At 34.6% G+C, this 14,045-nt stretch overlaps 2 protein-coding genes across 2 annotated transcripts; both read right to left on the bottom strand.

Annotated features, from left to right (window-relative positions):
- Positions 1 to 73: 73 nt before the first annotated feature.
- On the bottom strand, positions 74 to 1,516 carry LOC102668742 (uncharacterized). Its single transcript, XM_014766852.1, has one exon. The coding sequence runs from the start codon at positions 1,514 to 1,516 to the stop codon at positions 74 to 76; it is 1,443 nt and encodes a 480-aa protein (XP_014622338.1).
- A 9,166-nt stretch (positions 1,517 to 10,682) lies between these two features.
- LOC100815982 (RING-H2 finger protein ATL11) lies at positions 10,683 to 12,355 on the bottom strand. The gene has a single exon (XM_003544179.5). The coding sequence runs from the start codon at positions 12,072 to 12,074 to the stop codon at positions 10,935 to 10,937; it is 1,140 nt and encodes a 379-aa protein (XP_003544227.1). The 5' UTR covers positions 12,075 to 12,355; the 3' UTR covers positions 10,683 to 10,934.
- Between the last annotated feature and the right edge of the window lie 1,690 nt (positions 12,356 to 14,045).

The following is a 14,045-nucleotide window of genomic DNA, read 5'->3' as shown; positions in this document are numbered from 1 at the left end:
TTTTTTTTTTTTTTTACAAGTCAAGAGATTTCGGGAGCTAAAATCTAAACATAAGGTCCTAAGAACTTCAGACTCAAACTCCCGGAGTAGATGGGTCCTCGGAATCTGAATGTGCACGGGAGAACAAGTCCATAAACCTCCTCTTCCTTCTAGCATCTTGGTGGAGCAAAGCGTCTTTCCGACGAAGCAAGTCGTCCTTCTCAATCATCCTCTGGTTCTGGATAAAAAGCTCACGGCTCTGTTGGGCTATCTTCCCCTTCAAAGTCTCATTCTCTTGCTCGAGCTCCTGGCATCTCCTCTTCCAAGTTTCTTTTTCTTGCCTTTCTTTGGTTAACTGTTCATGAAACTCTTCCTTAGTGTCAAAGGGGATAGGCAAGGATGATGGTGGGATGGTGGACGATAGGTATCTAGGTAAGCGGTAGGGTAGGCCAAAGCTCTTGGTCCTATCAATAACCCACTGGGTATAAGATTCGTGCACATAGTCTGATTTCTTTCCCAACTGACTTCTGTTGAGTCTGCGGATAGCGCTCCAAGCTTGTGCGAATCTTTCCCTTTTGTTCGAGTGATCTCCATGGTTAAGATAGAATTCATTAGTCAAGGCAAGGTTGTTTGGTTTTGTCTTTATCGGGTACCCGAATTGTCGTCGAGCGAGGAGTGGGTTGTAGCTAATTCCGCCACGCATACCCAAAAGAGGTACGTTGGGATATTCACCACAACTCACAATAATCTCTCCAACATCACTAGCTGCTTGGTACCAAACAATGTCAGATGGGTCAAGAGTCATGATTCGGTGAGGCCAAGAAAGCTTGTCATCATTGGTCTTGAAGGCACGGGATTGAGGTAAGTGGAAGGTAAACCACTGATAGAGTAAAGGTGCACAACAAGAAATGGTTCCACGGCCAGCCTGGGTACGGTCATGGATAGAATGGTAGGTATCGGCGAGTAGAGTGGGTACGGGGTTCTTTGTAAGAAAGATTTTAATGGCATTGATATCGATGAAGTTGTCAATATTTGGGAAGAGTAAAAGGCCATATATAAGGAGGGCTAGGATAGAATGGAAGGCAAGTATACTAGCTGCTTCAGCAAATATGGAGGCTTGTTGGTAGAGGAAGTGGGTGGGAAGACCTTGGAGGCCTCCTTTAGAGGTAAGGTTTGCTTGGATGATGGAGGTTTTAAGATGGAGAGCGGCCGCGATGTCGGAGGGTTTAGGGGTAGGCTCAAAACCATGGAAAGGTATCTTGTCTGGCACAGGTAAGCCAACTAGGTAGGAGTACTCTTCAAGTGTGGGGACAAGCTGGTAATCGGGAAATGTGAAGCAATGGTAGAGCGGGTCATAGAACTGAACCAGGGTCTCTAGGCATCCTTCCTCAACATCTACTCTAAGAATTCTGAGCAACTTCCCATGATGAGCTTGAAAATCAACTGGATCACTTACTAAAGATGCTAGCTCCCTTAATCTCAACAGGTCTGTTTTTTTGAAAAGGTACTTCCTAGTGCTTCTCAGTGGGATGTCCATATCTACAAAGATTACAAAAAGCTTGTCTAAGTCCTTCGATAATTTGGACGAAAAAAGGGTTTATGCATGGATGCATGTATGCATGATTATGCCAAAGTACGGAGAAAACATGGTGAAGTTAAGTCCAAAATGTTGGAGTTAAGGGTAAACACGCCATTTGGTAAGGACTATGGTTTCATATGTACCTGTATCACGGGTTCTACCAAGTTCCCAAAGTCATTGACCACTTCCGGATATTGTCGGATTACGGGACTACTCCCGGTCTAACAACGTCCATAGGAAAGCCTCGTTTGAGTGTAGTATCGCGTGTCAACTAATTCAAGACTACTCTTGATTAGCCACCGCACTACGTCCTAAAAGGCTAAGATGGGTTAAAGGTAACTAAGGGTCCTCAACTTCATAGGTCGCTTGGAAATATCAATGCTGAACACGACTACTCATGCCAACATAGTAATATTCCCAAGATCCCTCCATTGAGCGGGGTTATCACATGTGCCACATCCGAAACTCACTCTCGGAAAGACACTATGATTATACCACCATCCTATCTTATGTTTCCCTCAAGTCCGGGTGTAGGACTTATCTCACCACTCCCGCAAAAGATAAACACTTAAGCACGTATTTACAGTTTCAAATAATAACAAAGCATAAAGATGAAGAAAAACAAGATAGGTTTAACCCACTTAGGAGTGTGATCCCCAGTGGAGTCGCCATTTTTCTGTCGCGGTGATTTTTGGATATCAAGCTATTGATTAGCATTGACTCGCAATTTTAAGATCACCACCGATCTTTTATTTTTCCGAAGAAAAGGGAGAAAGCTCGAAAAACCCTATTTTTAAGAGATCAAAGGTCCGGGGGTTGGTTACGCAAAGGGAAGGTACTAGCACCCTAAACGTCTATAGTACTCTATAGGAACCTCTTGCTTATTTTTATCTTTATGCTAAATTGATTATTTGTTTGGAAATAAATGCTCAAGTGTGAAAAGATTAAAGAGATGGGTTCAAAAGAAAGGAGAAGGAAAAAGTTTTTGTTTATTTTTATTGATTTGGAAAGACAGAGTCTTTTGCCTACATACCCGAATGGGATCAAAATCATGTAGTTCGGGGTAGAAAGTCGAGTTGTTGGTTTTGATTGATTTTAAAGTTCGAAAAAGAAGAGTTTAGGCAAGATAAGAGGCCGAAAAGGCATAGAAGAAATAAAAGAAGTGAGTTCGATTGATTTTAAATTGGAAAAAAAAGTTTTGATTGATTAAGGATTGATTAAAGATTTGATTAAGAAAGAAAGAATAAAAATTGACCCCCCTTTTTTTTGAAATTTTGATTATGGAAAGTTTTTGGGTTTTGATCTTTTCTTTTTGATCTTTAGTTATGCAAAGATAAGTCTAAACGCGCCGGATCCCTTAAGATGACGTTGGATCAAGTGAGGGTCCCTTTCCTCGGATACGGTTCAAATTACATGATCGTCCTCGGCAGAAAACATAAAAATAAATGTGAGTGTCGGTGCAGATTCTCATTTTTTATTTACATTGGACCTAGATACATTCTAATTGGCAACAAAATAAATGACAAGAAATAATAAACTAAAAGCTGCAAATTCATTAAAGCAAATATGCTAAAAAGAAAATAAAAATGCATGAAATGCAAAAAAACAATAAATAAATATGGTGCATAAAATAAATAAAAAAAAAATGCAAGACATAAAATAAGTATGATGCTGAAAATAAAATAAAACGAAAATAAAAATGCAATACAGAAAATAAATATGATGCTAAAAAAGAATGCGAGACATAAAAATAAAATAAAAATGCAAGGCAAAAATAAATAGGGTACATAAAATAAAGAAAATAAAAGTGCAAGACAAGAATAAATATGGGCTGGAAAATAAAATGCAAGACAAACAATTAAACATGGTGCTGGAAAATAAATAAAGAAAATAAAAAATGCGAGGCATAAAATTAAATATGATGCATAAAATAAAAAATGCAAGACATAAAATAAATAAGTATGGTGCGTAAAAAAAAAAAAAAAAAAAGAAAAAAAAGAGAAAGGGGTGCAGTAAGGAAGAGGGGAGGTGAGAGTAGGAATCAGAAAAAGAAGAAGAAGAGAAAAAAGAAACTGGGCCATAGAGGAGCCCAACGGGCCAGAGGGGAGAACCGGACCGGTTTAGTTCAAGGGAAAAAACCAAACCGGTCCAGCCTCTATATAAGGGCTAGGGGGCCGGTTTTTTTCATTTTCAGAAGTTTTTTCTCTCTCTTCTCTTTTCTCTCTTCCCTTTTTCTCTCTTCTCTTTCCTCCTTTCCGAGGTTCTCTGCGGCCAAGAACACCCCCCGACGCGGCGGCCGCTGGCGGCGCCACCGTGCCGGAGTAGCTCAAGTCCCCCCCCTCTTTTTTTACCTCTCGAACCCTCTTCACTCGCTCGTTATGAATCTGAGGTTCGTTTTCGAAAAACTCGACGCGGCAAGCCTAGATCTAAACTCAAAACGGACAGGATCCTACCCTTTTGCTTCGTGTTTGGCTGGGCTGGAATGGCTTTGGGCTGGTGACTGGTGAGTTAGGGCCGTGTAGCGTATGGTTCTGGATTCGTATTATTTTGGTTTATGCCGGTTCGGTTTCCGTGGTCTGTGCGATGATTGGGGTACGAATCGTGTGATTTGTGGTTTGAATGTGTTTCGGATTTTGATTCTGTTGGTTTTTGTGGTTGATTTGTACGGTGGTGGGTGGTGGCCTGAGGGAGGCTGCGTTGGTGGTTTGTGGTGGCTTGGTGGTGTTGGGTGTTTGACGCAGTGCTTGTGGTTGGTGGTGTTGGGTGGCGGATCTGATGTAGGCTTGGCCGATGGTGGTGGTTCACGGAGGAGGAGGGTGTTGCTGAGTGGTGGCTAGTGGTGGCTTGGCTGTTCCGGCATTCTGACTGTTCGTATTCACCTCTGACGCGCACAGTAATTAATGCAGCATTTAAAGGGCAGAATTAGGGTGAAAAACGAGGCGCCCCTCTGGGCCTGGACCAAAAAAACCGAAAAGAAAAAAGAAAAAAAAAAAGAAAAGGAAAAAAAACAAAATATAAAACAGCAAAATAAAAATAAAATAAAATAAAATAAAATAAAATAAAATTAAAATAAAAAAAACGAAAAGAGGATGCTACCTAAAGATATTAATAAAAAACGGAAATAATAAAAACACTTAATAAAAGGAAAAAAAAGAAGAAAATAATAACTAAGAATAATAATAATAATAATAATAAAGATAAATAAATAAATAAAAAAGGGTCGTCTTCAAAACAAAAATGAGGTATTTTAAAATACCTCCCTGCCGAAATTTCATCTGAAATGATGGAAATTTCCGGCTTAAAAGACGAGAAAAAAGAAATAAAAATGGGTCAAAAATGGGGTATGACAATGTGAAAATAGAATTTAATTTTATATATTATATTTTAAAATATAATATATAAGATTATAAAAATATAATAAATTAGAAAACAATAAAATTTGAATTTGGAACTATTTTTGTATAAAATTTATATTAATGTTATATTTTGCACTAAATATCAAAATGGACATTCAGGTGTAGTGATAAAAGAGTGTGTTACTCACAGCAATGACCATGATTCTAATCCTTTCTTGAGTATTTTTTTAAGTTCATGTTTTTTAATAAAATATTGTTTAACTTTTTAGTATAATTAACGCTTAAAATTTAACATTCAATGACGGGAATTATGTATAACATATACATTAATCAAAACTTAATAATTAATTAAAATTTATTAATGCATGTTCCCATATAATTTAAAAGTTGGTGATATAATGTGCCTTTTCTTTTTATAAATCTTACATTTTACTACTTGTTAGCTTAAATTTGGTTATTTTATGTACAATACAGCTAGATTTGTTATTTCTTATGTAAGAATTGAGCACATATATATGATATAGTAATAAGATAAAGATAACTCTATTTAGTACAAAAATTATTTCAAGAAGTGTACACAAATTGAAATATACGTGGTCTTAATAAAACAAAATGTAAACGGAAAATTCAATTCTCCAAATATTGTGTCATTTTAAAATATTTATTCAATCCAACTAAGGCTATGTACAATAAAGTTTAATTAGCCCAAATTCTAGTAGAAAATTGAGTAGTATTTTTCACTTGAGATGAGTACCCAATAATTATCAAACCAAGTGAAATTTATATGTTAGTATTAATTTATCCGTCCATTTTTTTTATATAAGCAAATTTTTATTTAGAGAAAGTAGAGAGAATAATTAACATTTTAAATAATCATCTAACCACAAATTCCTATTTTTTTAGGGCAAAGTTATGTTTATATATGTTTGAAATATATTTTTTATCCTTATACATGACTCAATTTCAAACTGGTTGCTATATGATTTTTTCTTTTAAAATTAGTCCCATATGTACAATTGTTTGCAAATAGGTGGTCACTATATGTTATAATATTGTTTGTTGGAGTTACAATATGATTATAGGGAATAAATTCAAAATGATTCTCATCTATAGTCACCAAAATATATAATTCGGTCCCTATATATAAAATACAACGATTGATTGTACATATATGTCCTAGATTGAAAACCTTTTGTCATATAGGGACCCCATTTTAGTAGTAGTGATTTATGAAATTCATGTAGGGAACAAAAGAATAGAACTATGTGAAATGAAATGGAAATACTTTTTAGGTATTTTTTTTCTCTCTTTCTTTCTCATATTTGGTTTTCCAATTGATGTTGTTATAAGTCTAACTTTTCCTTTATCTTTTAGTCAATGCATCTCCACGTATGCTTTCATTGCTTTGGTACCAAATGCATTGATGTCATTTTCAAATGGTTAGTCTAGTTCTATAATTGAAACTTTCCCAACTCTTATTTTGCTTTCAATTTGGTTTCAACAATTGTAAAACATGTTACATTAGTATTCTTTGACGGGTCTATTTAGCTGTCAATAATCTACAATCCCTGTATATTAAATCATGAGAAGAGTATGACCCCATTTTAGTAGTAGAGTTTTATGAAAATCAAAATTTTATAATGGTTTGGCTAAGCTTGATTGGATGATAGTATACATAAAATTTAATATATATTTGTATTTTCATATTTGATTATATTATGTATTTTATTTATTTTTGTATAAAATTTATTAAAAAAATATTATGCCTTTCAAGAAAAGATCTAGTGATTCTTAAAATTTGTGCTACAAAGAGTACCTAAGTTCACTCTATTGTAGTGTTACATAAGGTCAATGATTTTCATGTTGTAGTTTGTTGACTTGGGTTTTTTTGTCAATGCTCAATAGCATAACTTGTTCCAGTTTCTGCATGCTTTTTCAAGTGAAAATTTGGTTTTTCTATTTTGATTTTTTGACAAGATCAGAGTTGTTCTAATAATTGGGGTTTCTCTATTCCGTTTCTTTTTGCATATCTAATATAATTGAATCTGTTCTCTGTGGGTCCCTGTTTCACAAAAAAATTTCAATCAGTGATATTGTTAAACATTGAATTGGGATTTTCTCTAGATTTGATAAAGTGGAGGTAAAGGCTCTTAAAAAGATACTGGATCAGAAACAAAGGTAAGCTTGATTGATTTTTGTCATGGACTAATGGCTTATTCAACTTTGGTGTCTCAACATGAATGAGTAATAAAACTTTCTCTTTTAACTAAACCTCTTTGTTAGCAGGTTACAACAAGAGATGTAGAAATATCTATCTTTGAGGAAGATGAGTAATGTATTTGACATTGGAGATTGGAATGAAATTCTCAAAGGAAATTTGTTGAGAAAAAGTAATTGATTCTCATTTATATGCAGGGTAAAAATATTCTCGAGGTCCGAAAAGAAGATTGTTTTCTATTTCAGAGTAATGTCTCGCTCGTTTGTTGACCCCATAAAAAGCTTAAGAGAGTTTCCAAATTCTGGATCAATTAAAAGATGCTAATATATGGAAGATTTTGACAAATTTTGTTGATCCAAATACGAGACTTCATTAAGCTTGGGCCTATCAGGTAAAAATACTAGTAGCTAATAAATATGCTATCGGGGGTACTTATTTGGGAAATCGTGGTTACAAACTGTATGTGCACAGTGCATCAATATATAAAGATATGAGTGTAAATTCTTAATGGATTTCCTAGACTATCAATTATAGAAAATCAACAGGATCTTGAAACCTATGATTCTCACAAACAATCAATAAAGAATAATAGATAATGATGTGTACCTTTCTCCATAGGAACTTCTCTCTAGTGCACTTTGATTTCCTTGAAAATGAGAGAAATAAGATTTCACTTCCTTTGGCCTTTCTTTTCTGTCTCTCTCCGTTCGTGATGGCTATGGGTGAGAAAAGAACACTTTCTGGTCAGGAAGGGGACATTCTTTCACGTTAGTGGGTATTAAGCCCCTTTTATAACCACTACTCCCATCAAGTAGCAGTTTGCTCTAGAAACTTCTCCTATTAAGATCAATTACAATTTAGCCCTTAATCGTTAATTATTTACTTATTAGTCCCTACATAAATCACATGCCTCTCACATGAGACATTAATTCTTACATTCTCCCACTTGGCTCATGTGACATTAATAAACATTATGGACTAAATAAATAAATAGATTAACTAACATAATGCGCATTAAAATTGACTAAATTGTTATATACATTGGGTACATCATAATTTCATGATTAAGAATAGGAACCAATTCGAGTCATGACGGTTGTACATCATCTAATCGACATAGTCCCTTCCATGTACTACAAATTAGTCTTCTCCTTAATATGACCATTAGTTAGGAGTACATAATTGGTCCAACATAATGTCTTCAATGAGAACTAAAACTTTGAACTCAATGCTCAATTTCTGCGATATATATCCCTTTTTAACTTTCCATGAATTTGGGTGATCATTTTATCCATGAATGTGTTTGATTTCAATTGTTTTTCGACATTATCATTAATTACTATCTTTAATTGTACTGCCAATAGTCTATGGCCTTCATTTGTTTTTACATTTTGGCTATCAATCTGATTAATTATTCATTCACTTTGCCTGTGGGTACTTGCCATTGTCAACATAGTAATCCATTGCTAACCTACATTACATAATGCATATTTTTTTTAACCTGATCTTCTTTAAACACAAACAATTTAATGTGATTTAGAATATGTTGGTGGTAAGAACATGTCATTCGGCTTTATTTTTTGCTCTGTTATTTAGCATTCATCTATGAATTATAAACAAATAATTCACAGTTTTTGCTTATAGTGATTGCAAAGTAAGAATTTATGTCTTTGCCTGATGTTGGTTAATTGGAATTATGAGCTCAGTCATTGTGTCTGTCAAGTGCCAATCATTCCATATGCTTAAGTTGTTAGGAGAATGCCTAGGAATGCTGAAAGCCCGTCAAGCTCAGTGTGAACAAAGCTCAAACTGCCACTATAGTGGGGTGAAATTTAATTGAATGTGACTAGGATTGAACTTTTAACCTTGGAGAGGCTTTGATACAATGTCATAGAACCAGTTCATCCTAATTGTTTAAGCTGATATGAGAGGGCCTAAGAATGGTTTTCATTAAGTTTCATGAGTTATGTTGTTTTTTACTTTTTAATATCTCTATCCAATAACTTAATGTTGTTTAATTCTGCTATAAAGCAAAGGTATGGCTTGAGTCACTTTGAACATGATAATTAATAATAATAGAATAGTAATTTTAACTATCGGGTTGACTTGTAAATTGCAGATAATTGCTCATTTTACTAAATAGCGATTGAATTATATTTTCAATTTATTTTAAACTAAAAAGTAAATATTAGATACGACCAAAATAGCGATTGAATTGCATTTTTATTTTATTTTATATTTAAAAATTATTTATAAAATAGCAACCAAATTGGTCACCAAATTTATTTTTAATTCATTTTATATTATAAAATTAGCGACTAAAGGTATTTCTTTTTAATTTTATTTAAAAATTAATTATTCAATAGCGACCAATATAACGACTGAATTGTATTTACTTTAATTTATATTTAATGTTTTAATTATTTATTATTGACCAAATTAGCAAGCAAACATTTCAGTCGTCAATTTGGTCTCAAGCAAAGTAACAACCAAATTTACAGCGACCAAATTAATGACCAAACTTTTCGATCATCGATTGGGTCTCAAGCAAAATAGCAACCAAGTAAGAAGTGACTAAATTTTATGTACTTGCGACCATATATTTCAGTTGCTACATAGCGACCAAGTTAGAATTCAATCGCGACGCAAATCGTTCAGTTGCTAGTTTGATTGCTAGAGGTTTTAGCGACGTAATCAAGTACGTGTTGTTGTACTTTATTTAACAAGTAAAGACATCTTTTCATACAGACAAGTTGTATGCACTAGTATGGACCAATATAATGAACCAATATTACTAAGATCTATCACTATTATGTAGACCCAATACTATACAAGGATAAAAAAATCTTTTGACCCAATACCGATGATCATGAGGTGGTGAAACATTGAATCTAATATGCAATTCGTTAACAACGAACAATGACAATTATGGAATTCACCCCAAAGACACCTTCCACACCTCATCACGTAAGAATAACCATTATAATTTGAGCTAGAACTATAAACAAGCCACACCCACCTTAGGTGAAATAGTAAAATATAGATTATACGATGCACATTTACATTATAAAAATTTAAAATTTTACATATAATTAAATTAATACCTAACTCTTGAAATTAAATTTTTCAATCAACATAAATGACAATTTTATATCGACATTTTTTAACATTAAAATTATACCAATAAATATTCACATTACATAAAGATAAAAAGCTTTGCAAATAAACCATTTATACATAAATTTTAAAAATATTGTTTTTGTTATATATGAATTATATTTTTGTTAGTTTTTATATACATATGATTCAAGACATATCTCGGATTGTTAGCTAAAATTAGTTTTCTTCAAGACATTCGAATTCACTTAACAGTGAGTTGTCTCCTTTTCTACTGTGTTTTCTATGTACATAAAAATCAAGATTTAAACTTCTAACTTATCACTTAAAGGACCCAAACTCGTCATTAGACGTATCAACCACATGTTAATTGCTATTAGAATATTAATTAATTATTTGAACTATAATATTATTTCTTTTCACATTATAATGTTAAAAAAATATAAAGTATCTATAAAAATTACCGTACCTTTAAGATTAAGCACTTAAAGTTTACCATAAGAGTTTACACAGGAGGAAATGCCCATGTTTTCAATTAACAAATACAGATAATATAAAATGCAATCCAAAAATTAAAATGAAATTCTATGAACATATGGATTCTATATATATATATATATATATATATATATATAATGATGATAAGAAACCCAACTGATTTTTTTCCACATCCAACCTCATATCCTCAATCCTTGGAAAACAAACGATCAGAGGAACGTTCTCCCGCGTCAACTTCATCCTTCACCCTTGTTGCCTTAGGTGACTTCACCGAACCGGTCCTACCCCAAAACGGTGGGGTCCACATGAACCCCACCGGTCCAACCGGCCCTCCCCCACCGAACCGCTCGTACCTCCCCACACTCCCCGTCCGGTAACCCCTTCTCTCGCTGCTCTCCAGCTGCCATGTCATCCCGCAACTCTTCGTCCGGTTCAGCGTCGCGGATCGCACGAGCCGGTCCCGCACCTCTTCCGGCAACCGCAGCGTGAACCGCTCACAATCCTCACCCGGTCGAACCAACGAGTGACCCGTCGAGTGAGATCGCGGAAACAGCCTTGCAATGCCAAACCCGGTCGATTTAGACCGAACCGGACGGGCCCGGTTGGGATCATCTAAAACACGTGGAGGCTCCGTAACGATTCTGTTTTGTTCACCTTCGCGCTCCTCCACCGGGTTGATGTAATTCGGATCATGACCGGGCTCATTGGGCCCAATGGGCCGGGCCGGATCTGAAAGCTGAATCTCAACGGAAGATGGCGCGTCCTCGGGCTTGGGCGCGAGGTTGGCGCGGCAAACGGGACAAGTGGAGTGATTCGCCAGCCACGCGTCGATGCAATCGGAGTGGAACACGTGGCAGCACTTGGGGATCAAACGCAGCGTTTCGTCGTCGCGGAACTCGTTGAGGCACACGGCGCATTCCAGCGTGGCCCTTCCGATCTTCAGTGCCTTAACCTCGAAGTACACGAAGGTCGGGAACGTCTCTACCACCGCCGCGTCGAGGCCGCGGTGCTGCCGGCGCTCCATCCCGCCGGCGATCGCCACCGCCAGGTCGAGCCTCCCTCTGATCCTCCTCTCCGCGCATTGGCGCGTGTAGATAGAAACAAACCCAAACGCGAAGAAAACCACTACGAGGATTACCAAAACCGCAGCCATGGTCTTGTCGAACCTTAACCTCGTGAAAGGATCCAACGGTGGCGGTGGCGGCGAGTTTTGTAACTGTGCCGTAGCAGACGGCATAAGAAAAATAAGAAGAAGAACACAAGCACGAGCATGATCCAAATTCATCGACAATGGTGCTGGTGCAGGGCAATCCGTGTGGATGCCCATAGCTGATGGGTTTTTTTTTTATGTTTTGCTGCAAAAGCAAGTGAATGGAATGTTTAGCGCATGAGAAAACCTAATTAATACCCACCGTACGTGTCAGTGATTGCACCGTGTTTTTTATTCCTTGTAAGATGGGGAATTCGGGAATGTTAATGATTTTGTTGGTAACAATAACATAACATAACATAAAGTTGTTGAGCACTTTTTGATGGTGATGATTAGAAGGAAAGAGAGAGACACAAAAGAATAGAGTGCAATAAGGGTGTTAAGGGGTTTGTATGGCTTTTGAGTAGTTTTTAATGGAGTCGTGGAATTTACGCTCTTGCGAGCAGGCACGATAGGTAGGGTAGACTTTAAATGATTGGGTTTTGGGTTTTGACTTCTCGTATCTTGATGGGCCCACAAACGTTAATTCTACATGTTTGCAGTTACTTGTGAATTGTGATACCTTCAATTCTCAAATGAGAGTGTTGTAACTCTAAAGTCTTAAGTCTAGATCTCCATTTAATTATGGTGTCACTGCTTGTGGAAACGGGGCTAGGAAGGGTTTAAATTGTTAATTGTTTATGTTTTCGTGTGTTTAATTGCAATTTTCTCTGTAATGAAATGAACAATGACCTTGTTTTTCTTTTTTTAAGATTGGATTGGATAGTGACCTTGTTTGTTGCGTACCATAATATACATTTGCGTCTCTTGGTCATTTTTTCTTGTTTCTCTCGATCGTGATGGAATATTTCTTCGCGGATGCTTTGAGAAATTAGTATTAATATTAGGATTATTTTAATTTGTTTTTAGAGTTGTTTGTATGCGCATTTTACACTTATTTTTATATATAGATAAGAGTAGTTTTTGTCCACGATCAGTATACGTTTTTTATATTATTATCTATATATTTAACTAATCGTAAATGATTTTAAATGAGATTTTTAAAATAAATATTATAAAAAAATTCAAAAAAAAATATTGTACATAATAACTTATAATTGAATAGCAATGTAAAAAATTTATATTAGCATTTGTAATTGATTCTAATTAAATTTTACATGAAAATACAAAAATATAAATACTTTAAATAGTTTTAAAATTATAAAACATATTTTGATTTAATAAAATTTTAGAAGTATTGATTGCAAGAAAGGTATTGCCCACTACCTGATTTCAATTCTAGAGTTATATATAATAACCTTTGTCCTAACGGAATAATGTACGTAGTAGTATTATAATCTTAGAGGCAGAATTTTGCAGCTTATAATAATTTTATTAAGTTGATTTAGATTAGTTGAATGTCTAATATAATGTTAGGACATCGGTGATCCTACACGTAAAAGTAGAGAACTTAAGAATATGATTTTCTGCAGTTATTTTACAACTACAGATCTGCAACGATGATATAATTTTAAATATGTCCATTAATACATGTTTAATATTTTCTTTATTAAAACTTAACCTTATACGACAATACATTTTCTTTTATGGTTGAGATTTGTTGTAGCTTTTAGCAAACCCCAAAGGATTCTTTCCCTAAATATATAGGTATTTTTTAGAAGGCCTAAATATATATATGTTAGACGTTCAAAATCATGTCAAAATGCATGTTAAATAATGTTATAACAAAAACAAACTAAAATTATTTAATTTTACGATATATTCCATCCATCTCTAATTATAAGACATAATGAACAATTTTTTTATTTCTCTTCTTATAAGATTTTATTTCACTGTTGTGTATTAATTATTTTTTAATTCAGAATATCATGAATTGTCTCTTTATCTCTTTTATAGAGATTGAAAAAGATAAATAGATTCTTAATAAAGTTAATGATAAAAATTTGGAAAAATATTATAATTATAGATAAATTTATTGCTAAAACTAAATTAATTAACTTTCTTAATAAACATAAATTAATCAATTATATCTTATAATTAAGGATGATGGGAGTATAAAATTTTATTTTTGGTGAACTTGACTATCCC

The sequence above is a fragment of the Glycine max genome, chromosome 14 (genome assembly GCF_000004515.6).
Source record: "Glycine max cultivar Williams 82 chromosome 14, Glycine_max_v4.0, whole genome shotgun sequence".
In the NCBI taxonomy this organism is placed as follows: Eukaryota; Viridiplantae; Streptophyta; class Magnoliopsida; order Fabales; family Fabaceae; genus Glycine; species Glycine max.
This window is presented reverse-complemented; position numbering and strand designations above follow the sequence as displayed.